This window comes from Rhineura floridana, chromosome 19 (genome assembly GCF_030035675.1).
Source record: "Rhineura floridana isolate rRhiFlo1 chromosome 19, rRhiFlo1.hap2, whole genome shotgun sequence".
Taxonomy (NCBI): Eukaryota; Metazoa; Chordata; class Lepidosauria; order Squamata; family Rhineuridae; genus Rhineura; species Rhineura floridana.
Window position 1 is genome coordinate 25724176 of NC_084498.1, and position 23597 is coordinate 25747772.

The 23597-nt window shown below is 49.0% G+C and overlaps 1 protein-coding gene across 1 annotated transcript in view; it reads left to right on the forward strand.

Annotated features, from left to right (window-relative positions):
- Positions 1-21192, forward strand: part of SEC14L2 (SEC14 like lipid binding 2) — a 35223-nt gene extending 14031 nt beyond the window's left edge. Inside the window, exons 3-12 of the mRNA XM_061602439.1 lie at positions 1467-1510; positions 3431-3490; positions 3628-3816; positions 6646-6741; positions 8696-8756; positions 9694-9777; positions 13664-13770; positions 14894-15033; positions 15493-15662; positions 17627-21192. Of these exons, the coding sequence (XP_061458423.1) occupies positions 1467-1510; positions 3431-3490; positions 3628-3816; positions 6646-6741; positions 8696-8756; positions 9694-9777; positions 13664-13770; positions 14894-15033; positions 15493-15662; positions 17627-17775 (1100 nt within the window). The 3' untranslated portion in view covers positions 17776-21192. The remainder of the gene's footprint in view (positions 1-1466; positions 1511-3430; positions 3491-3627; positions 3817-6645; positions 6742-8695; positions 8757-9693; positions 9778-13663; positions 13771-14893; positions 15034-15492; positions 15663-17626) is intronic.
- Positions 21193-23597: the final 2405 nt, after the last annotated feature.

Consider the following 23597-nt stretch of genomic DNA (forward strand, 5'->3'; position numbering starts at 1 on the left):
AGGTTGAGCCGGCTACTATGACAAAGTAAAGTGAGTGACTAGCTGCCTGTCTGTCTCACAAAGAATTTTATAATCGTCACATTTTTTAAACAAGGTCAGACGTGACGCTGTACCTGAAGCTGCAGTTTTTATTTTTTTTACAGTTTAGTACAGCCTTCGCCAACCTGGTGCTCTCCAGATGTTTTGGACTATAGCTCCCATCAGCCCCAGCCAGAATGGCCGTGGGTTGGGTGACGGTTTCCACCAGCTCCAGCCAGCTAGGTTTGCAAAGGCTGTTCCACTCTGATAGGCAGCTCTTCTCCAGGATATCATACAGGGGATATTCCTGGCCCAACCTGGAGATGCTGGGGATTGAACCAGAGGCCTCCTGCAGGCCACCAAGCTATGGCCCTTCCCTTAAGGCATCAGAACATAGGAAGCTGCCTTATATTGAGTCAGACCCTTGGTTCATTTAGCTCAGTATTGTCTACACTGACTGGCAGCGGCTCTCTGGGGTTTCAGACAGGAGACTCTCTCTCCCAGCCCTACCCAGAAATGCCAGGAATTGAGCCAGGGGCCTTCTGCATGCAAAGCAAATGCTCTACCACTCAGCTACAGCCTTATGACTATGCTCAATCCATTTAGCTCAGTATTGTCTACACTGACTGGCAGCGGCTCTCCAGGGTTTCAGACAGGGGACATTCCCAGCCCAGGGGAGTTGGAGATGCCAAGTGTTAAAGGCAAGGCAGATGCACCACCACTGAGCTATGGGTCTTCCCCATTCATTCTTTCATTTAAATCGGGTTTTTTTAAAAACCCCACATTCAGCTGGAGATAATAGCATAAAGTTCCCAGAGCGGATTACAGATATTGGAGATAAAGACTGCTGAGTTTACTCTCGGAGGGACTCAATAGCTGAAGAGCAAGAAAAAAAGAAAGCCACTTCGGACTCTGGGCGAGACTTGATGTTCATGTGCTGCTTTTAAATTGTGTGAATCTTTGGCCACATTCACACCAGACATTTATTCTGCTGTTTTTCCTCTTCAAACAGTCATGGCTTCTCCCACAGAATCCTGGGAAGGGTCGTTTACAAAGGGTGCTGAAAGATATTAAGAGACTCTTGTTCCCAGTGAGCTAAAATTTCCTGAGTGGTTTAACAGGCCCTCTTCCCAGAGAACTCTGGGGAACGTAGCCGAACAGGAATCTCCTAACAATTCTCGGCACCCTTCGCAAACTACATTTTCCAGGATACTTTGGGGGGTAGGCATGACTGTGGAATAATAGTGGAATAAGGCATGGTGTGGATGTTACTGCAAATAGCAGCTGTGGAGAGTCCAGTTCAACATGTAGTTGTATTGTTTATCTGACGAAAGGGTTGGCTGTGCAAATGGGAAGCAAGCCAACATCCGGCACATAATGGGTGCTGTACCTTTTAAAGCAGGTATTGTCTGAAGGTTGGTCTCTAACCTTTCCTGATCTTGTTGCAGCCAGGTGTTTTGACTTGCAAAAGTCTGAAGCCATGATCCGGAAGGTAAGAGATTCTTTTCTTTCTTTTTAATGTTGAAAAATGCATACGAATCAAACTACACACTCATAAATAATATAGTGCATCCAAACAGACCCAGTATATTATACACTGGATCCCAAATGGGGTTATCAAATCATTGTAAACAATGGCCTGGTTTGCATATAATGAAAGCTATGATTTGTCTAACAAATCACAAGTTGCTCCATAGAATATCAAACTATGGCTTGATTCTTTAAAGTATGGTTTGTTTTCCAGCTGCTGTCATCTCATTCTTCTGTAGTTTGGTGAGCATCTGTGGTGGCCAAACAGTTAAGCAACACTGTTGGGTTTGCATGTAACACTAAGCCATAGTTAAAACAAACAAACAAACCAAGGTTCATAAGCCAGCAACAAACCATGGCTTCAGATCATGGTTTGCTGGCAGTAAATAGACCATAGTTAAGCTCCTGGGCAAAGTTTGCACATAACACTAAGGCATCATTTAATAAGCCATCGCTTAATAAACTGCGGCTTAGCATTACATGTGAACCTGGCCAATAAACAAGGATGACTATTTTAAGAAAATGTATTGTTCCAGGCCATAATAAAAGTGCGTATGCATATGGTGAAAATCATACACAAGATTCTTCTGATCTTGTATAGAATATGTAAGCTTCACCGTTGCACCTATGTCACAAATCCTTCAGAAAAGAAAAAGGAAAAACGAAAAGTCAGACAAAGGAAGGGCAACGTTTGATTTTCCAGTATATAGCTAATGACATTTTTTGGAACTGTCAGTAAATTATTTCTACATCAGTCTCATTGATGCACCCTGTGAAATAATTTTGAAGAACTCTTAAGACCTCTCAGAAGGTAAGAGAGTCTTCACAACCTCTGATCTATGGCACCCTCCTGGCTTCCAACATGTCACACGCCCTGGCAATTATGCATACAGCTCCAGGCGACCGGCATGTTCAGGTGTTCTTGGGGAAAGTCTCAACGTTACGGAAATATTGACTCAAACGCTCCTGCTCTCTGTTGCTCTTGTACTCTAAAAGCAGAAAACTGGGGGAGGGAGGGGAAGAAGCTACTTTGAGTCAGGAACTGACTAATGACGTCTCATTTTTAGCATTTTGGCAGGAGAAATACAAGCATATTCCAGGAAATTTAGGTTTAAACTGGATTAAAGCCACCTGTTGTTGTAGTGCAACGAATCCACTTTTTAAAAAAAGAATCTGACTTGTTGCAGTTTGCAGAGTGACAGGGCAATGCATTGAAAAGTGTTGGATGAGTGAGTGATTGATGGGAAGATGTATAAACACTCCATAAGCAAATGGGGATGAACTCAAGATGAATGCTCACTGTTGTATACAAGGAGTGGGCAACCTTTTTCAGCCTGAGGGCCACATTCCCTTCTGGGCAACCTTTTGAGGGTCACATGACAGTGGTGGGCAGGGCCAGAGGCAAAGTGGGCAAGCCAATAGATGTAAATGTTACGTTTGTGTGGTAGGCTAGTTCCTACACACACTCAAACGCCCCTCTGTCCTCCCTTCAGGGCAACAAGAGCCATGATCAGAGTTCAAGGGTGCATTCAAGCCAGGCAAAAGCATTCAAGGAGGATCGGAAGCAAGGCCAGTGAGGGGTGTGGCCTGATGAGGAGGAGGTGTAGCCTAGTGTGTGTCCCAAGGGCCAAAGAGAGAGGCATGGAGGGCCGCATTCATCATCTCCCGCTACTAGTTTGAGGCTCTGCACCTTTGCTATATAACCTCATGGCAGACAAATCGGAACAAATGCCTGAAGACTGGAAATGGTTTAACCTCTGGTTAAGCTTTGTGTAAGCAAATCCGGAGGAATGCTCAATAAAGAGGCCACCCCCGAGAAGGACATGTAGCCTGACTTAGTAGTTCTCTTTCTCATGCTGGCTTTCTTTGTTTTCCCAAATAGCATGTTGAATACCGGAAGCACATGGACGCTGATCATGTCTTCGAGTGGCAGCCTCCAGAGGTGAGGTCCTGATTACGTTGCTTCACCCATGTGTCTTATCCTGCTCCAAATCTCTCCCCTTCTCCTGCTAAGAATGGCCAGCTCTCAGCTGTACCTCTGCCTGTTATGTGTCTTATCTGTATGTGTCTTCCCCTCAGGTCATTGAGAAATATCTGTGTGGGGGAATGTGTGGTTTCGACAGGGACGGCTGCCCCGTCTGGTACGAGATGGTCGGACTTCTTGACGCCAAAGGCCTCCTCTTCTCGGTTTCGAAACAAGATCTGCTAAAAAAAAAGTTCCAGCATTGTGAGAGGGTGCGGAGATTGTGTCACGAGCAGACCCAGAAGGTGAGGCTGTGGTGCCCAGCCTAGGAAGCTTGAATCTGCCATTGAGTGTCTTAAGAGAATATTTGGTTTATTGCTGTCAACTTTATACCTGGTGTTGCATGGGAACTTGTAGAAATGAACAAAATCAGTGTGGTTTTGAAATTGGGGGTTGAAATCAGTGCATTTTGAAAGGCGCAGTCCACCGTCTTGAATCAAAATGGCGTCCAGTTGCATCCAAGCTTAGACGAAAACTGGCTCATTGATCTCATGAATCACCATCCAAAATTTGGTTACACTCTCGTAAGAGGTGCCCAAATGCAGAGTCATCCACTCTTCAACTCCATCTGTCATTTCCCCACTGACACTGTCTACCTGTCGCTTACTCTTGACTCCACCCACCATTGCGTCACATTCCCCTCCTGTCAGACGTTCTTCCTACTGCCCTGTTGCACACCTTTAATGACCCCTGGGTGGTTTATGTACACAAACCTTTCTCTTCAAACTATGAAACACAACATAACACATTAAAGCCCAAGCAAAAATCCATACCAAGTCAACATCAGAAAGGCAGTCCTCCATTTATCCCAAAGATCTTGATGAAGAAAGACGTCTCCAACTAGCATCAAAACCAACGCAAGGTTGGCATCAGCCTTGTTTCTGACGTCAGGGAATGAAGATTGTCAGCACAGTCCTGCTGGATCAACCCAGATGGGGGCCATCTAATCCAGCCTTCTGTTCTCACGGTGGCCAGTCAGATGCCCTAATGGGAAGCCCACCAGCACCGAGTGCGACAGCAACTCTTTCCATGGGCAGTTTGTAGCAACTGGCAGTCAGAGGCATTTACTGCCTCCAACAGTGACCACAGAACACAGCTATCATAGCTAGTGATTGATTGCCTTATCCTCCATGAATTTGTCTGATCCTCTTTTAAAGCCATAGGTGGAGTATCACCACAGAAAAGGCCCTGTCCTGAGTTGCTTCCTGATGTGCCACAGTTACTGGCAGGATCTTCAGAAGGGCCTTTTCTGCAGATCTCAGGGCAGATCGATATGGCCAGGGATGATGGGAGTTGTAGTCCAACAACGTCTGGAGGGCTGAAAGTTCCCCACATCTGATACTGGGAGAGGTGATCCTTGAAGTGTTTCACATTTATATATGAAAAGCAACAACAGCACCTTGCTGTTTTATTCTGCACTTGTGAAGGATACAGCTGTGGCCTTTTCACAGCCAATGCAGCACAGGAGTCAATTCTGAAAGATGTACCTAGTGAAGGCTCCAGGATATATCATTAATTCCCCCACCCATTTTCTCTCTCTCTCCCTCTCCCTCTCTCTCTCTCTAGAAAATTGTGATCGTACTGGTGGTAACCTTGCCAGATGAAGGCAGGAGGAATCTCATCAGCTGAAGTGTGTCCCCCCCCCCCGATAAGGGTGGACTTCAGTAGAGAAAAAAATCCTGCCCTGTATGATGTTTTGGTGATCAACAAAATTCTGCTGTGGAAGTAGTGCTTTAAAAGAGGATTAGACAAATTCATGGACTAGCCACGATAGCAGTGTTCTCCCTCCACTGTTGGGGGCGTTATGCTTCCAAGTACCAGTTGCTGAGAATTGCAAAGGGGGAGAGCTACTGTTGTGTTCAGGTGCTCTCATGGGGCTCCCAGAGGCCTCTAGTTGGCGTGGGGGGGCTCCTCCCATAAGGCAATGTGGGCACTGTCCTCCCGATAAACTCGGTGACACCAAGTGGCTGGTCACTGCAGATGCTGGACTAGATGGGCTATTGGCCTCATCCAGCAGCCAGGCTCTTCTTATCTAAACCCTTGTGGGTGCTCAAAGGGCCGTAGCTCAGGTGCAGAGCATCCACTTTGCATACAGAAGGTCCCAGGTTCAAACCCCAGCAGCATCCCCAGCTAGGGCTTGGAGAGACTCCTGCCTGGAACCCCAAAGAGCCGCTGCCAGTCAATGTTGACCGTACGGAGCTCAATGGTCCAATGGCTTGACTCAGTATAAGGCAGCGTCCGATGTTTCCCCCACTGTCACCGCTGTGACCCTCCTGCCGGCCCACCCCGGCCCCACAAACCTTACCCAGGGCAGGAGAAGGGGGAGATGGCAGGGCAGGCAATTGTAGCACCCCACGACTTGTGCAGAGAAGGGATTAAAGACTCTCAGCCTACCTGTGGCAAACGCCAAGCAGGGCTGTCCTCAGCCGGACTCTGCCTTCAAGGAATTGAACGTTTGCTTTTGCAAGCCAGTTCCTCGCAATTTCCTTGCCTAATAGCTCCCTGTTAAAAATGATCTTCCATGCGGTCATTGTTAGGCTTGCCATGCATTTTGCACGGACTTGTAACCCTCTTCTGTGCTGTCCAGGGCCGGTGCTATCATTAGGCCAAGTAGGCAGCCGCCATGGGCGCAGACCCCAGAGGGGCACAGCACTGACCTTTGAGGGGCACAGTTTTATACAGATTAGTTTTTTAACCCTTGGAAAAAATGCAACTAAAATAAATTTAGCAGTTTCAAGTTTTGTGCTTTTCATTTTTTTCTGCAAGACATCTGTTTTTGAAAATTGAAGTTAGCAATTTTTTTTGGGGGGGTGCAAGTAGTTAGCCTTGCCTAGGGCGCAAAATAGCCTGGCACCGGCTGTGGCCACCATGTTTACGTCAGTGGGACGGTGGAATAGCAATCTGAACGACTAAATATAAATGATGATTCCCTTTCGCCAACCTGGAGCCCTCCAGATGGTTTGAACTACAACTCAGTGCCACCTGGCTGCAGACATTTGTGTCTAAACCACATTTTTAATATTTGTTTGTTGCCTCCATCTCTCTCTTTTTTAAAAAAAAAATTTAATTTCTAGCTGGGGAGGAAGATTGAAACGGTCATAATGGTTGGAGATTTCGAAGGGCTGGGGTTAAAACATCTCTGGAAGCCGGCCATTGACGTCTTCTCCACGGTGAGGATGGCAGGGTGGCCCCTTGTGTCCGGGAGGACCATCCTGTCCCTTCTTTGGTCTGTGGGTTTAGTGGGCTTCTGTACCTTTGCACTAGGAACAGAGGGTGCTGCCTTGCACCGAGTCAGACTTATTTATTTATCTTATTTATTGTACTTATATACCGTCCCATAGCTGAAGCTCTCTGGGCGGTTTACAGTAACTAAAAACATCAAAACAAATATACGAATTTAAAAACACATCTTTTAAAAACTATTTAAAACACATGCTAAAATGCCTGGGAGAAGAGGAAAGTCTTGACCTGGCGCCGAAAAGATAACATTGTTGGCACCAGGCGCACCTCATCAAACAGATCATTCCATAATTTGGGGGCCACCACTGAGAAGGCCCTCTCCCTTGTTGCCAGCCTCCAAGCTTCCCTCGGAGTAGGCACCCAGAGGAGGGCCTTTGATCTTGAACATAGTGTATGGGTGGGCTCGTATGGGGAGAGGCGTTCCATCAGGTATTGTGGTCCTAAGCCGTGTAAGGCTTTATAGGTCAAAACCAGCACCTCGAATCGAGCTCGGGAGCATACAAGTAGCCAATGCAAGTGGGCCAGAATCGGTTTTATATGTTCAAACTGTCTGGTCCCTGTTACCAATCTGGCCGCTGCATTTTGCACAAGCTGCAGCTTCTGAACCATCTTCAAAGGCAGCCCCACGTACAGCGCATTGCAGTAATCTAACTTGGAGGTTACCAGAGCATGGACAACTGAAGCCAGGCTATCCCTGTCCAGATAGGGGCGTAGCTGGGCCACCAACCAAAGCTGGCAGAAGGCACTCCGTGCCACCAAGGCTCCCTGAGCCTCAAGTGACAGAGGCCATCTAGATCAGTGTTGTCTACACTGACTGGCAGCGGCTCTTCAGGGTTTCAGGCAGGAGTCTTTCTCAGCCCTACCTGGAGATGCCATAGGGGATTGAACCTGGGATGAGACTGAGGATTGATACCAGCCCCATAGTCTGCCACTGTATAAAATGCCTTCCTTACTAGAAGCCAGATTATTTTTAGTTTTTCATTAGCTACCAGGCTAGATTCAAGGAGCTTTTATCGGTGTACAAAGCCCTATGCAGCTTGGGGCCAGGATACCTAAAAGATCACCTCATCCCCTTCATACCCAACCAATCACTGTGTTCTGCAGCAGAGAGCATCCTGCAGATACCATCCTACCAGGAAGTCTGTTCTGCACGATGTTGGAACTGGGCCTTTGGTGTGGTGGCCCCGACCCTTTGGAACTCTCTCCCGTTGTATGCCAGGCAGGCTGTGTTTCCCATTTTACACACTGGCAAAACCGAGTCTGAGAAATTTGCCTGAGGCAGCTTGGCAGAGGTGGGACTTGAGTTCTGATCCAACCCCAATCCCAGCCTTTTGTGTGCTCAAACCGCTCTGGATCCGTTCTGAATTTTGCAGCGCAGTTCTGAGCCATGTAGACTGTGGTTCCCAAAGTAGCGGCCCACCATGGACCGCTTGAAAATTGCTGAGGGGGGTCTTGGCGCACCACTTCATGCTTTTTCTGGCCTTTATAGCAATTGTAGTCCGCTGTGCTAGGTGCTGTACGGTTTTTAATGGCATTCATTGCTGCTTTTACAGTATTTCTCCTTGTATTGTATTCCCCAGAATTCAAACAGTAATGAAATGCAATCTGAGAAATAAAAGCAGGAATTGAAATGCATTTTTAAAAATTATATTTGATGTGACAGATGTGCAGTCTCCAACCACAAATCCACAGGCACGCGGTGGGCCACCGGAATGATGCTTGTGGACCACTGGTCGTCCGCAGACCACTGTTTGGGAACCCTTGGCAGAGCTTTGTCAGCCCTCTGCTGCTGTCAGATCTGAGCAGACTTAAGCGAGGTGGTCTAATTTGGTATAAAAGCACCTCCCAAGTGTCTTCTTGACTTCTGATTTTCTGCACTTCCAGATTCTTTCCATGTTTGAAGAGAACTATCCAGAGTCGCTCAAGCAAGTCTTTATTATAAAAGGTGAGCATAAGGCGTAATCTGGGGGTGGAAAGCCTTTTCTAGCAAGCGTGGGGAACCTTTGGCCCTCCAAATGTTGCCGAACTACAACTCCCGTCAGCCTCAGCCAGCATGACCAATGGCTAGGGACGATGATGGGAGTTGTAGTTCAGCAACTTCTTGAGGGCCAAAGGTTGCTGCATTCCTTAATGGGCAGCCTGTCAGTGGCTGGCAGGGCCAGCAGCAAAAGTGGACGGAGCAATGGCCTCGACTCTTCACTTTGTACAGTGTGCTGCTTTCTGGCCACGCAAAAGCCGGCGGTTTCTATTACCCCTGTACACAAGTACATATCTCTGTCTCCTGTTTGGTGTGAATAAATGATAAAGGAAGGAATTTATTGAAATTTATTTATTAAAATAAATAAATGAATACTGAAGGAAAGAATTTCAATAAGTAAATAAAAAAATGATAAAGGAAAGAATTTATTGAAATTCTTTCCTTATTTATTTATTTATTTATTAAAATAAATGAATAATGAAGGAAAGAATTTCAATAAGTGAAAAAATGATAAAGGAAAGAATTTATTGAAATTTATTTATTAAAATAAATAAATGAATAATGAAGGAAAGAATTTCAATAAGTAAATAAATAAATGATAAAGGAAAGAATTTAAATCAGTCAATCAAAAATCCGGGCAAGCCGTCATCACAATTGAAGGGTACTCTCCAACCAGACAAAAGCTCCCAAGTATGGTGCTGAAGATGGTTCATGAGGGGTGTGGCTGGGGGAGAGGGTTGTTGCTTTAGGAGCACCCCAAGGGCCAGACAGAGGCCTGGAGGGCCAAATTCAACCCCCAGGTTCCCCATCCCGGATGTTCCCCTTCCCTGGGCATGTGGGCTTAGGAAACACGCACGCCGCCTCCTTCCCTCCACGCACTCCAGTCTCTTTCCATACATTGCAGCTCCCAAAATCTTCCCTGTGGCTTACAACTTGGTGAAGCACTTCCTGAGTGAAGACACTCGCAAGAAGATTGTGGTTCTAGGAGGTGAGCAGCGCTTGGGTCCGCGGGTCCCCTTGTTTCCGGCAACCAGGAAACGAGCAAAAAAGGGGGCTGGGGGGGGATGGGAAGTACTTCAAAACAAAACAAGAAAGAGATTGTGGGCAGCAAAGCCACAGCAGGTGCTGTAAGCCCTTGTCAAGTGGGGTGTGTGTGTGTGTTTAATACTTTGCTGACTTTCTCTGTAGGTGCATGCGGAGGGGGGCATAACAACCGTTTTCTTCCTGGTAGTGTATGCCGCAGACAGAATCATAGGAGGCTGCCTTATCCCGAGTTGGACAGTTGGTCCATCTAGCTCACTGTTGTCCACTCTGACCGGCAGCAGCTCTCTAAGTTTTCTGGCAGAGGGCCTATCCCTGCCTTGTTGAGCAACAGCCTTTCGCTGTATCGAATCAGGCCATTGGGTCCATCTAGCTCAAGACTGTCGACACTGACTGGCAGTGGCTCTCTGGGTTTCCGACAGGGAGTCTCTCTCCCCGCCGTACCTGCAGATGCCGTTGCATGCAGAACGGAGGCCCTGCCCCTGGGCAACGACCTTTCTAAGAGATGAATCGAGCATCTCTTAGAACGGGGTGAATTGATGGTAGATCAGGATCTACTGGTTGATCTCTGGGTGACTTGAAGTAGGTTGACAAAGATTTCTGACTCCCAGTTGTTTGCAAACAGCAAAAACTATACTGCCACTCCCCCCTTGCAAATTATACTGCTGAAATGAAGAGGGGGAAGACCAGGAGTGGATGTATGTGTGTGTAAGGGCTCGGGGCTAGAGCACCAACTTTGCGTGCAGAAGGTCCCTGGTTCAATCCCCACATCTCCAGGTAGAGCTGGGAGAGGCACCCTGCCTGAAACCTGGAGAGACTCTGCCAGTCAGTGTAGACAACACTGAGCTAGATAGACAGAAAGTCTTGACTTGGTGAACTGTGCGCTCCACTCAGTTCTGTGACTTAAAATGAAATTCCCGGGCTCGGAATTCTCTAGTTCTACATTTGCACCTGGTTCCGGTAAGTGGATCTGGGGATTCTAGTAAAATAAAGCAAACCAAAAGTAAATCCTGCACGCCCATCCAGGGCTAGCCTAGGGTAGAGACGTACTCGCTGTTCTGCCAGCTCCAGCGCATCTCCACCTGTCTCTTCTGAAAACAAGGGCACACCACGAGGAGGCGAGCCAGACCCCGCTCCTTGTAACTGCACAATCTGGTGGGAGTAGCTTGAGTGCGTTTTTTTAAAAACAAATTCTGCTTCAAAGGGATTTTGCAAGTGATTGGCAGATCAACCTGTTCCCCCTCCAGGTGTGGCTCAGTTTGCTGTGGTGACTGGTGGGTGTGCTCACAGCACTAGAGCCAGAGGTATTCTGCATTTGCTGGGATACAGTTCCCCTGGATTTCAGGCTCCCAGTCTGTCTGGAGAGACGGGCGGCATCTCTCGCCCTCTCTGCTGGAAAGCTCTTCATCTTTCCTTTGAATCTCTCCCTCCTTAGTGAGCTGCAGGGAAACTTAAAGCAAGTTCCCTGCCCGCCCCTGCCCCCCAGTATTCTAGGGGTGTTTAGTTTCCTGTTTAAAAATAAACATGCTCCTATGCCTTTTACTTCTGGAGATAATAAACATATTTCTCATATCACAGGGTCCGTGCCCAATGTCACTTCTGTTTCTCAGCTTTTCCATTCTTAAATTCAGTTCTCCACATTCCTGCAGCAATTGCGGAATTTTTTTTAAACAGACCTTAAAAATCCTTTAGCGTTTTATTGCAAATTTCTCATAATAAACACATTTTTGTCTGCCGTTTGGACTAATGTACACATTTTTGCAAGCAACCTCTTCTAATATAATGCATGTTTGTGTTATGTTTGCTAATATCTTCATTTGTATGGACATGTTTGCCTAATATATGTGCATTTGTAAACATTGCTTGGTTAGAGAACTGCATTGCAGAATTAAGTGCGAATTCGATGAATTCGGCTTTAAATGCAAACTGAGTTGAATTTCTACTCTATCCCTAGGCCTGGCCAGTCACTGCAAAGGTACAGGATTACCTGGGAGTCATAGTCCCAAAACATCTGGAGGACAGCATGTTGGGAAAGGCTTGGCGTATGCCTCTTTATTTAGAGCATTTGTACCCCGCTCTTCAGCCAGAAAGACTCCCAGAGTGGCTTACACACAATCAGTTAAACCAAGACAGCCCTGCCCCGCAGGCATACAATCTTAAAAAAAAAACACAATAAGAAAAAGAAACGACATACAAGGGAAAAAAGGGCAGGGAAGGAAGAGGAAAAAAGCAAACCCAGACACCAATTCTTAAACAGTAGCTCCTATAACGGCCAGCCAGCCTAGAATTGAGAGGGCATTGAGAGGATGAGCCCTGCTTTCCATCTCTCCCTTTCAACCATCCAAATCTTGCCAAGACTTGGCAGCAAGTTGCTAGGCAGGATGGAACCAGGCAAGTGTCTGATCATGTAAAATCTTGTGGGTTGGAAGGAGCGAGGGAGGCATTGGGACTTTTGGACTGTGGACTCTAGGAAATCCCTCCTGCTTTTTCGCATACCTGGTTGGTGAGAGGGAATGTTTGCCTCCAGAGGCCTCCCTGGGACAGCAACCCAGGGATGTCCTCGTAAAAGCAACTGCGAGGCCGCTGACCCTGTCTGGCCACAGTGTGGTTCAGAGTGCAAGGGAGTGCACAAAGGGCGGAGAGAGTGAGAGCATGCAAGGGAAGCTTCCAGAGCACACACTTGATTTGGACCCTTCGTTGGGCGAGCACTTCCAGCCAAGAGGTTACTCAGTGGTGGTCCAGCCAAACTGGGTCGGAGGGGGGGAAAGGGGGGGAGCTCTCTAGGGCTGCTGTTGTGGGTCTGCTGTCAGGATTACAGCCTAGAACAGGCCACTAACCAGAGCCTGAGGAACTTCAGTAAGGAATTCAGCCTCCCTCTTAAGCACGTTGGTTCTCATCCCTGTATGGGGAAGGGCTGTAGCTCAGTGGCAGAGCATCTGCCTTGCTTGCAGAAGGTCCCCTGTTCAGTCCCCAAGGGCATCTCCATGTAGGGCTGGGAAAAGACCCCTGCCTTAAACCCCAGAGAGCTGCTGCCAGTCAGTGCAGACCAGGGGTGGCTGTTCATTATTATTAGTCGCTTGTTACCCGAAGGTCTCCAAGCGGTTTGTGACAATGTTAAAACGGCGACAACAAAGAGATCACGCTAAAAAAAACAAAGCCATAAAATGGCAACATCCCCATGCAACCACAGGAAACTTTGGCAGCATACTAATAGCAGGCAACATCATCTCAGTCTGTCATACGCCTGGGGGAAAAGGTACGTCTTTTACCTGGTGCCAAAAGGATGTCAGCGAAGGCGCCAGGCGGATCTCACTGGGGGAGCGCATTCCACAAATGGGGAGCCACCACTGAAAATGCCTTCTCCCTTGTCACTGCCCTCCGAGCCTCCCTCAGAGGGGGGACCTGCAACTTCCCCCGGGGGAGGGGGTGCTGGAGCTGTGGCCCTCCAGGTGATGTTGGACTCCCATCATACCCAGGCGGCATGGCAAATGGCCAAGGATGATAGGAGTTGTAGTAACACCAGGAGGGCCACAGGTTCCCCACAGACAGTGCTGAGCCAAATGGACGGATGGTCTGACTTGGTAGAAGGCAGACTCCTGTTTTTCCTGTCCCTTGATGCCCCACCAGCGATGGAGATCCCAGAGAAATGGAGGGTCAATTCCAGGTGTAGAAACTATTTTTTGTTAAAAGTGCTATATCGTGACAATAAACATCAGCTTTGGCAAATGTTGACACTTGCTGGTCGGCCTTCAAGTTTTTCACAAGCCCCCAGAGACAAAGTTGGTCAGAAAGCTGTTCTGTCAAACAACGGTAACTCTCTCCCTCTCTCCTAGCAAACTGGAAGGAGGTTTTGCAGAAGCACATTGACCCTGCAGAAATCCCTGTGGAATACGGCGGAACCCTCACAGACCCAGATGGGGACCCCAAATGTAAAACCAAGGTATGGGCATTCGGCAGGCCCTCGGGTCCTCAGCCTGTGCGGGGCCTGCCCTCAGCAGCAGGAGAAGTCTAGCTGCCTGAACTTGGTTGCCCTTTAAGGATAATCATCCACCCAGATGTGATCATCAAATGGCGGAGAGGTGGGCAGAGGGATCGGTCCCTCTGCCCCTGGTGGCCCCACACTTGCTTACAGTCCGGAATGTATGAAAGGAGGTCTCCGTGCATGGAGGCTTCTCCCGTGCAGTCAGCAACCCTGAGCGATCAGGAGCTCCCGATCGCATGGAAGACTCCTCAGCCAGGGAGACAAAACGCAGGGCCGTCCAGGCAATGGGAGACCCGTACTTCCAGCAGCCAGGATGGCCAGTGGTGAAGGATATTGGTAGTGGTGGTTGGTACCTATTAAGACTGGTGGGGCGGAAGGCTGGGAGCCCAACAGTCGGCGGAGCCAGAGCCAATGATGGGTGGAGCCAACAACTAATAGCCGAATTCTACAAGGATAACACTGATATTTAAGGAGGCCGGAGCTGGCAGGCAGGTAGAGCCTGTCTGAGACTGGTGGGGCATTGCCCTATTTGTCGTCATGACCAGCCCCCAATGGATTATGGGAGCTGGACAGCACCCACGTTGGTGATCGCGTAGTGTAGGCCACATCCAGGGCTGTGGTTGGCCTGACCCAGAGGGCCATGGACCTCATCCTAGGCTGCTCAGAAAGCCAACCATCTGGGTTGAGGCTTCTAGACCCTTGGCAGATATCGAGGGCTGTTCTGGTGTCACAGACCCACATGGCTACTCTTCGGGGGTGTTGGGAGGGGTTTGGACAAGGCTCAGAGCACTGGAGGGCCAGGGGTTAGGCTTGTCTAGATAGGGAGGAAGCAATACTCAGTGTCCACGGAGGGATGGGCGTGAGGGGAGATGAGCAGCAGGGGAGGAGAGCTGGACAGATGGTATTCTGCCAGCCACAGCCTCCAGCGGCGGCCAGTGGCTCCATCTCAATGGGACGCATGGAATTCGCTCTGGGTTTTAGTCAGAAGTTTCAAGGAGCTGTCCCAGGTGCTGCCGCCACTGGGGGCCACCAACCGCCACTGACAGCCTCACTCTCCACGCTGACATGGTCTTGTGCGCAGCTTACCTACGGCGGAGACATCCCCAAGAAATACTACGTTCAGGACCAGCTGAAGCAGCAGTATGAGCATTCGGTGGTGGTGAACCGGGGCTCCTCGCAACAGGTGGAATGTGAGATCCTCTTTCCAGGCTGCGTCCTTAGGTAAGGCGAGGGGCATGGAAAGGCCTGCCTGGCTCAGGGCCTGGCTGAGAGATGAGAAAGGAGAGCCTCTTGTTCCTAGGAAAGGTCCCAGTTTGGGTTGCAGCGGCCTTCTTCCAAGCACTAAGCTTCCTGAACTGGGGGAATGGATACCTCCTCTTCCCCCAGAACAAGAATTGTCATTAAAAGGCAGCTAACACACTATTCATCATTAATCCCACTGTTGTTCAGCAGAAGCTTCTAGCTGTAAGCTTTTTAATAAAGGTGTAGGGGACCTTTGCTAGACCAAACTTATTCTGTGTAAGCGTTGTAGAAGGATTTTGGCCCATGGGGATGGACATCACCAGTCAAAATAGTGCAGACAGTATCACTTACAGGCAGGGTGGGAGTACTGAATGCCCCTCATTATTTATAACCCTCCTTTGCTTTTACACTCGTGGCACCCCATTCCCCCTCTTGCAGATGGCAGTTCATGTCTGATGGTGCTGATATAGGCTTTGGTATCTTCTTGAAGACCAAAGTTAGGGAGCGTCAGCGTGCCAGCGAAATGGCGGAAGTGCGTCCAAACGAACGCTACAATGCCCACCTGGTGCCCGAAGATGGCTCCCTCACCTGTGCGGATGCTGGTATCTGTAAGTGCCCCCCTAATCTCCACTTTTGCCCAAACTAGATGGACTTGCATTAATCTGCAGCAATATAATTTTTATTTTGCATAGAATTTCATGAGGAATTCCTCCCCTACGCAGAGGTGTAGTCCCCTTACTTTTTTGGGAGCAGGGTCCCAGCCAGGTCCTTCTGGATATATCAGCATGAAAAGGGAGTGTGTTAGTCACAGAGAAGAGTCCTTGTCCTTTTGTGCTGATTAGAGCCAATCAGAGTGAAAGGAAGTGAGTCAGCCACTGAGAAGACTCTTCTCAGTAGCTAACCCATAGCCTCCACTTTCATGCTGATTGGCTCCTAGAGATGGCTGTTGCAGGGGAGTGCAGACTTCAAGAGGACAGGGAGAGCAAGGAAGACAAGGGAAAATGGAAAAGGGGGCATAGCTGTAACAGGAGCATGGCATCACTATCACGAAGGGACCCTGCACTTCTGAATTTGCCACAACACTACTGCCCCTGCGTATTTCACATGTTGCAATAATATTTAAAAACTGCAGTATAAGCCCCCAGCTTATCATTTCTGCACAACATGTATATTTGGGAACACTTAGCAAATCTTGGTCTTCCTTGGTTCGTTCAATTAATGCAGCCCTCTGGGCTGACTTGAGATAAGCTGATGCTTTAGGAAGGAAATCTAGAATCATCGGATCGTAGAGTTGGAAGGGTGCTGTAAGACCATAGAGTCCAACCCCCTGTTCAATGCAGGGATCCCGCTTCAAGGAAACCAGACAGGCGGCCATCCAGCAGCCTCTTACATGCCTCCAGGGTTGGAGAGCCCACCACCTCCCTGATTTTAAATTTATGGGAGGAGAGAAACAGGAGAACTGAAAATTGTTTATTATTGATTTATTTATTAAATTTATATCCTGCCCTTCCTCCTAGAAGGAGCCCAGGGCGGCAAACAAAAACCACATTAACTTTGGTGCACCCCAAAAGTTGTGCGTTAAATACATGTTTATTTTCTAGGCGTATTCATCGGAAGTTAGTTACAGCTTTAAAGCTACAGGATGTTCTGTATTTGTTCATTCAGTGGAAGCTGGTCCATTAGGGCAAGTTGGACACTGCCCCACCAAGCTCCGTCTGTCGTCAGCCAGCCACTGCCTCCTTACTTGCAATAGCCTGTGCCTGTCATTGGCTCTGGCTCCACCTACTGTTGGCCTCTCTGCCTTCCGCCCCATCAGTCCCACTGGGCACCAGCCAGCACTGCGTTCTTTAACGTTACTAATTAATTGTGTGAACCAATGCATGTTTAGAAATTGAACTTTATTTGCAGAAAAATAACTTCGTTGTATATTTATTTGTAAGCGATAATGTAATATGTATAAAATATTCTTTACGTTCAAAAAATGACAGGCTAGCTGCAAAAACTAAAAAGAACGTAGACATTCTGACTGCTGACCCTTACAGTTTGCAACTTCTTTTATCTGCAGTTTCTCTTCCCTGCAATATCTTCTCTATGTTTCGCTGCCAAAACAGCAAACTGGGCTGCTTTTAAAGTTGCATATTTATTTGGTAGAGAAATACAGTGAGTGAAGGACACTTTTTTGTCTTTCTGTTCTGCGTTCCAAACATTTCCTTCTCCAGGAACATTCAAACATTTTCCTTCTCCTTCTCCGCTAGTGTGCAGTTGAATCTTTTTTCAAAGCTGGTGCTGGAGCAACATCTTCCACTCCTCTGAGAGCAGCAGCCTACCTTAAAGCACTGCGCCTCCCCCCAGACCCACCCCCAGCATCTGCCACCTAAGGCAGCAGCTTCACTATGCCTAATGGTGGAGTCGGCCCTTCTCCGCATCACTCTTTTCAAAAGACGTATTTCCTCGGGGGGAAGAACTCCGCATATGCTCAGTGGCACCCTTGGCTTCCAGAATTTTTGTAAAGAGAAGATGGCAACCCTGCTATGACTTCATTCTCTTTCTCTCCCTCCACCCCCCAATGCAGATGTCCTGCGGTTTGACAACACGTACAGCTACATCCATTCCAAGAAAGTTAGCTACACGGTGGAAGTGCTCCTGCCGGACAAGAAATCGGAAGAGCAATTCCAGCAACTGGAGGACCAGGCGAAGGAGCTGACAATCAACCATGCCTGACGGAGCCTTATTCTCCCTCACCCCAGAGCACCCTGAAATGCTTCTCCCCAACCTTTGGGAGGGGTGTTTATGGGGCGAGGCAGCAGGAATAGCTGATGTTTGGGGTGGGGGCTAACATCTTGATGGCTTTTGCTGCAGGCAGTTGGATGTGATGACGGATGGGTCTCTTCTACTCCCACCATGGGACAGTCCCCCTGTCCTAAAGTTTTTAGGGCTTTGGGGGGGGAGAGGGATTGATACCACAAAGCTTATGATGGTGGAAAGCTGGAATTTTATATGGCCAGTATTGGGGCCTGGCTCCCTTCCTCTTCTTTCTCTTTCTCTCTCTCTCTGCCTGTCCTGGTGGGAGATTGGCAAAGGCCTCCCTCTGTGTTTACATTGCTCTTGAGACCAAGGGTGGAGAACCGTCTCTTCTTCTCCCTCCCTAGTCAAGGAAGGTAATCCGTCAAGGGCCGCATACCGGCAGTGGGCGGAGCACAGGCAAAAGTGGGTGGGGCCACCCCCTTTTCTCCATCCCGTCCTCTAAGCTGCTGGAGCAAGATCACTGTTGTGCAGAGGTCTGAACCAAGTGCTTGCCGGTGGCTTCTGAAACATGGCCAAGGGCCACCTGCATCCTTAGGGCTGGAGGTTTCCCACATAGAGCTAGGTTCTAAGTATATTGGGTGAGAGAAGGAAAAAGGCTTAGGAACTCCTTTGCTGAACCAGACTAACATTCACGTAGTTCAGGATTTTGTTCCCATTTAGTGGCCAACAAGGTCTAAAGGCAATGCCTCATCCTGTTGTTGATCTTCCTTACAGGTAGAGGTATGCTGCTCCTGGCCTTGGAGGTTCCACTTGGCAAATAATCGCTGATGGACCTGTCCTCTATCTCAGGGGCAGCCAATATGATGTCCCCCACACACGTTGCTCAGCTCCCATCATCCCTGACCGTCGGCCGTTCCCTGTCCCTGATCATTTCCCCACTCTCAGGAGAGAATGCCTCTTCTAAAAAGAGGAAAAGAGGCATTCTCTAATCTCTTGAATGCTGAAGGTTCCCAAGCTATGGCTTGAAGACCACTCTTTTTTGGGGGGGGGGGTCCATGGCATGCCTGTGGATTTCTGGTTGAAGGTGGGAGACGGCATATCAATCGCATTAAATATTCATCTTGATTTTTAATTACATTTTTATTGCTATGTTATGTCGTGTATGGCACTTTATTGCATCGCAGTGTGAATCCCATGGAATTCAAGTTGTAATATGACAAAATTCAACATAGATGAAATAAAATGAGCAATGAAAAATGCAATTAAAAATAAGGCAGCATGTTCCACAGCGCCTTGCAATTGGTACAACAGGTAGAAAAATGACCGAGTGGTCCGCCAAGAACCTCTGCGAGAGGTCCACAGGAAAGAAAGTTTGGGAACCACTCCAATAGGGGATGCTACTTTTTAGAGCAAGGGTGGCTCACCTGTAGTCCAGCAGCACCAGGAGAGCTCAACTCCCATCCTCCTTGACCATTGGCGGTGTTGTCTGGGGCTGATGAGAGCTAGAGTCCAGCAACATCTAGAGGGCCACAGGTGTTTCCCACCTGCTGCTCTATGAATTTGCCTAATCCTTCCCCCCCAATCCCCTTCCTAAAAGCCACCTTTGCTTATTGGCTGTCACCACTTCTTGCAGTGAATTCCACAAGTTCGCCAAGCATGGTGTGATGTCCGTCTCCCAGACCTGGTTGGCAGGGCTCATGCTTCCCCATCAGCCGTTTACGGTGTCCTGCAAGGTCCCACCTTGACCATTCTGTGCCCCCCCTCCCCCCAATCCTGGCTATTCCCAAGAATAGCACAGGCATCTCTAAAACTGTCTGCAGAGAACCATGGACTGCCTTCAAGTCGATCTTGAATTATGGTGATTTCATGGTAAGCTGTATTCAGAGGGAGTTTCCTATTGCCTCCCTCTGAGGCTAGTCCTCCCCGGCTGCCTAGGGCCTGCTCAGCTTGCCATAGCTGCACAAGCCAGCCCCTTCCTTGTCCACCACTTCCAGCTGGGGGGCAACTGGGCTCCATGGGACTATGCAACTTGCCCACGGCTGCACAGGTGGCAGGGCCTGTAACTGTCGGAATTTCTCTATTGAGATGAGTAGCAGAGTTGCGTAGTGCTGCGGAACGGAGAGTATTGAGCGAGCTTAGTGTGTGTGTTTGAACCTTTGCTAAGATTCTACCTTCCCTGCAAATTAGTCAGACAGAAACTTTAAGCTTTAAAATAAGAAACAACTACTTTATTCTGGAAGTACATGCTTGATAGGAAAGAGTTCTATATCTAGCTAACTGGCTATGCTGGAGCAACGAGCACTGGTCCCAGTACTCGCCCTCATCCTGGTTGAGAGAAGAGACAAAGGGAAGATGTCTGCTCCCCTCTCGAGAGAAAGAGAACACAGAGAGAGGTGGGAAGGAACTGGGATCAAACATCCTGTTGCTTATCAGTGTAGCAGGAAGGGACAAGACGGCAGGGTCAAAGGGATAGGTATGGCCTCAACCAGCAAGAGGTCTAGCTCTCTCTAGCTACCTTTATTAACCCCATGCAGCCTCAACCCACCAAGTTGGAGTTGAACCTCATACATTCCAACAGTAACCCTTGAGCCACTCCCTGTGGGGGTGATCTTTAGCTGGCCCTTGACACCCAGGAGACTTGAGCGGGGATTTGAACTCACAGACTCTGGACTCCCAGACAGGGTCTCCTCCCCACTGTGAACCAACACACTGGGAAACGACTTGGCTGCAAAGGCCTCCAGCCAACTTTCTCCCCCCTCAAGTTTGCTGCTAATGTACTGCCTTAAATCCACCCCCCTTGTTTACTGTCTGTGCCAGGGCACCCATGTGATGGACGCATCACAACCCACACCACCCGAGGGACCTGCCAGCGTGGCTCTCCTTCTGAATGTCTGAAAATCCTGCACAAGATTTGTAAGCAGTTTACAGAACAGGTTCTGTCTAGTTAGTTTTGTTTTTTGTATCTTGCTCAGCAAGGTGGTTTCGAGTTGTACCTGCCACGAGTTCCAGAGAGGAAGTTGGAAGGGGAAGGCTGCCCCCGCCTAACTCTTTCGGACTTCTCTGTCAAAAGTTTGAGTGCGTGGCCAGTGTCTGAAACCAGTGACCTGGAAAAATGAATTTCGCTGATGGACTTTGTTCAACCGTGGCTCTCGGCTAAACCCAAGTCTTGGCTGGACTGTTCGGATGCATAGCACTTTTGAACCCCTTTGGTTTTTCAGTGATCCCGAAGCTGGGAAATGTTAATAAATGTCTGAGTTGGTATTGAGAGTGAGCTGCCTCCTGTGTACTAGCGGCAAGCTCTTCACACAAAAAGGCTCAAAGAGCACCTTGTTGTTGTTATGTGCCTTCAAAGAGCACCTTGTGTAAGACTAATTAAAAACAAGATTGTTCCTGCCTGCAGGCTTATGATTTACAAGACGCATCACAAAAGGAAAGGCGTCGGGAGGGATGATGAAGACAACTAAATGCTGGCACATGTCCTGTACCTGAGTAGCTCATTACAGAGGGGCTTGCACCACAGACCTTCCTGAGGGAGCATGCTCCATGCTTACTTATTTTATCCTGCCTTTTGACCTCACACGGGGCTCCCAAGGACAGTTCATAGTCACAAGTCTAAAAACAATGCAATTGAAATCATCCTGATAAAATGAAACATGGAGCTAAAATGAACACTGGAGACACATCAGTTGGAGCAGGTCTAGGGCTCTCCAGATGTTGCTGAACTACAATTCCCATCATCCCAGGCCTTTGGCCATACTTCCCCCCCCCCTGCCTCCTGAGAGTGGCCTCCAGGTCTACCGAGGGAGAGAGGAGCTCCAGGTCTGCCGCCGTGGGGGAGTAGACTGGGCCTTCCCCAGGGACTCGGTCGGTTCCACGCACCCGCCTTCCCCGGAGCTGTCTCCTGGTCTGCCGCAGGAGACTTCTGCGGGAGAGAGTGGCTCCTGGTCCATCGTGGCTGTTAAGCCAGGGCTCCCCCCAAGGACTCGGGTCAGACGGACCTTCCCACATGCACCTTCCCTAGAGCGGGTTCCAGGTCTCCCCTGTGGGGGGATGATGTCTCGTGGTCTACTTACGGCCAGGGACGCTGGACCAGGGCTCCGCCAGGGACTTGGTCGGCCCCCCAAACCTTCCCCCCGCAGCAGCCTACAGGTCTACCCCAACGGGGGGGGGGGGGAAGAGGCCTCCTGGTCTACCCCTGCCGTGGCTGGTACACCGAGGCTCCACCTGGCACTTGGGTCGGTTTCCCCTCAAGCGCACCTTTCCTGGAGCGAGCTCCAGGTCTACCGAGGTCCTGAAAACCCAGACCCCAAAAATCTCCACCTGCACGCTCCGGCAACCCAGAGTCCTGGACCGGAATGTCCCGACCGGGACCCTCCCAAAATCTATACCGACCTCCTGGAGCCCCTTTTCGTGTAAGCTCCACAGATCCGTCCCAATCGAGGCTTCCGTAGGACTCCCTCCAGCTGTATTGTTCCTGCCCGCTGTCGGTAGACCAGGGTTCCCCCAGGGACTCCGTCTGTTCCCCATCACCACCTTCCCCCTGCAGCGGCCTACAGGTCTACCCCAGCGGGGGGGGGGGGGAACATAACATAACATAACAAGAGCCTGCTGGATCAGGCCAGTGGCCCATCTAGTCCAGCATCCTGTTCTCACAGTGGCCAACCAGGTGCCTGGGGGAAGCCCGCAAGCAGGACCCGAGTGCAAGAACACTCTCCCCTCCTGAGGCTTCCGGCAACTGGTTTTCAGAAGCATGCTGCCTCTGACTAGGGTGGCAGAGCACAGCCATCATGGCTAGTAGCCATTGATAGCCCTGTCCTCCATGAATTTGTCTAATCTTCTTTTAAAGCCATCCAAGCTGGTGGCCATTACTGCATCTTGTGGGAGCAAATTCCATAGTTTAACTATACGCTGAGTAAAGAAGTACTTCCTTTTGTCTGTCCTGAATCTTCCAACATTCAGCTTCTTTGAATGTCCACGAGTTCTAGTATTATGAGAGAGGGAGAACTTTTCTCTATCCACTTTCTCAATGCCATGCATAATTTTATACACTTCTATCATGTCTCCTCTGACCCGCCTTTTCTCTAAACTAAAAAGCCCCAAATGCTGCAACCTTTCCTCGTAAGGGAGTCGCTCCATCCCCTTGATCATTCTGGTTGCCCTCTTCTGAACCTTTTCCAACTCTAGAATATCCTTTTTGAGATGAGGCGACCAGAACTGTACACAGTATTCCAAATGCGGCCGCACCATAGATTTATACAACAGCATTATGACATCGGCTGTTTTATTTTCAATACCTTTCCTAATTATTCCTAATTATTCCTAAATTTCCTAATTATATGCCCAGGAGGCATCCTCCTGGGATTTGGGTCGGTTTCCCCTCAAGCACACCTTCCATGGAGCGGCCTCCAGGCCTACCGAAGTCCTGAAAATCATGTCCCTATAAATCTCCATGCGCACGCCGGGCGACTAAGAGACTGGGACCGCGATGCGCTGACCGGGACAATCCTGAAATCTATACCGACCTCATGGAGCTCCTTTTCGGGTAAGTTCCGCGGATCCGTTCCTATCGACACTTCCGAAGGACCCCTTCCCCAGAGGTTCCCAAACGGTGGTCCACGGGCTTAATTCACAGCATGTCCACATTAAGTAATAGAATTAAATGCAAGACATAAAAGAAGCGATATAAGTACAATTTGAAAAGGTCCGCGGGCGAGCTGAGCAGGACGGCCGCCACCGCCTCCGCCTCCGCCTCCGCCTCCTCCTCCTCCTCTTCCTGGGCCGGCTCTCCCCGCCCTCTC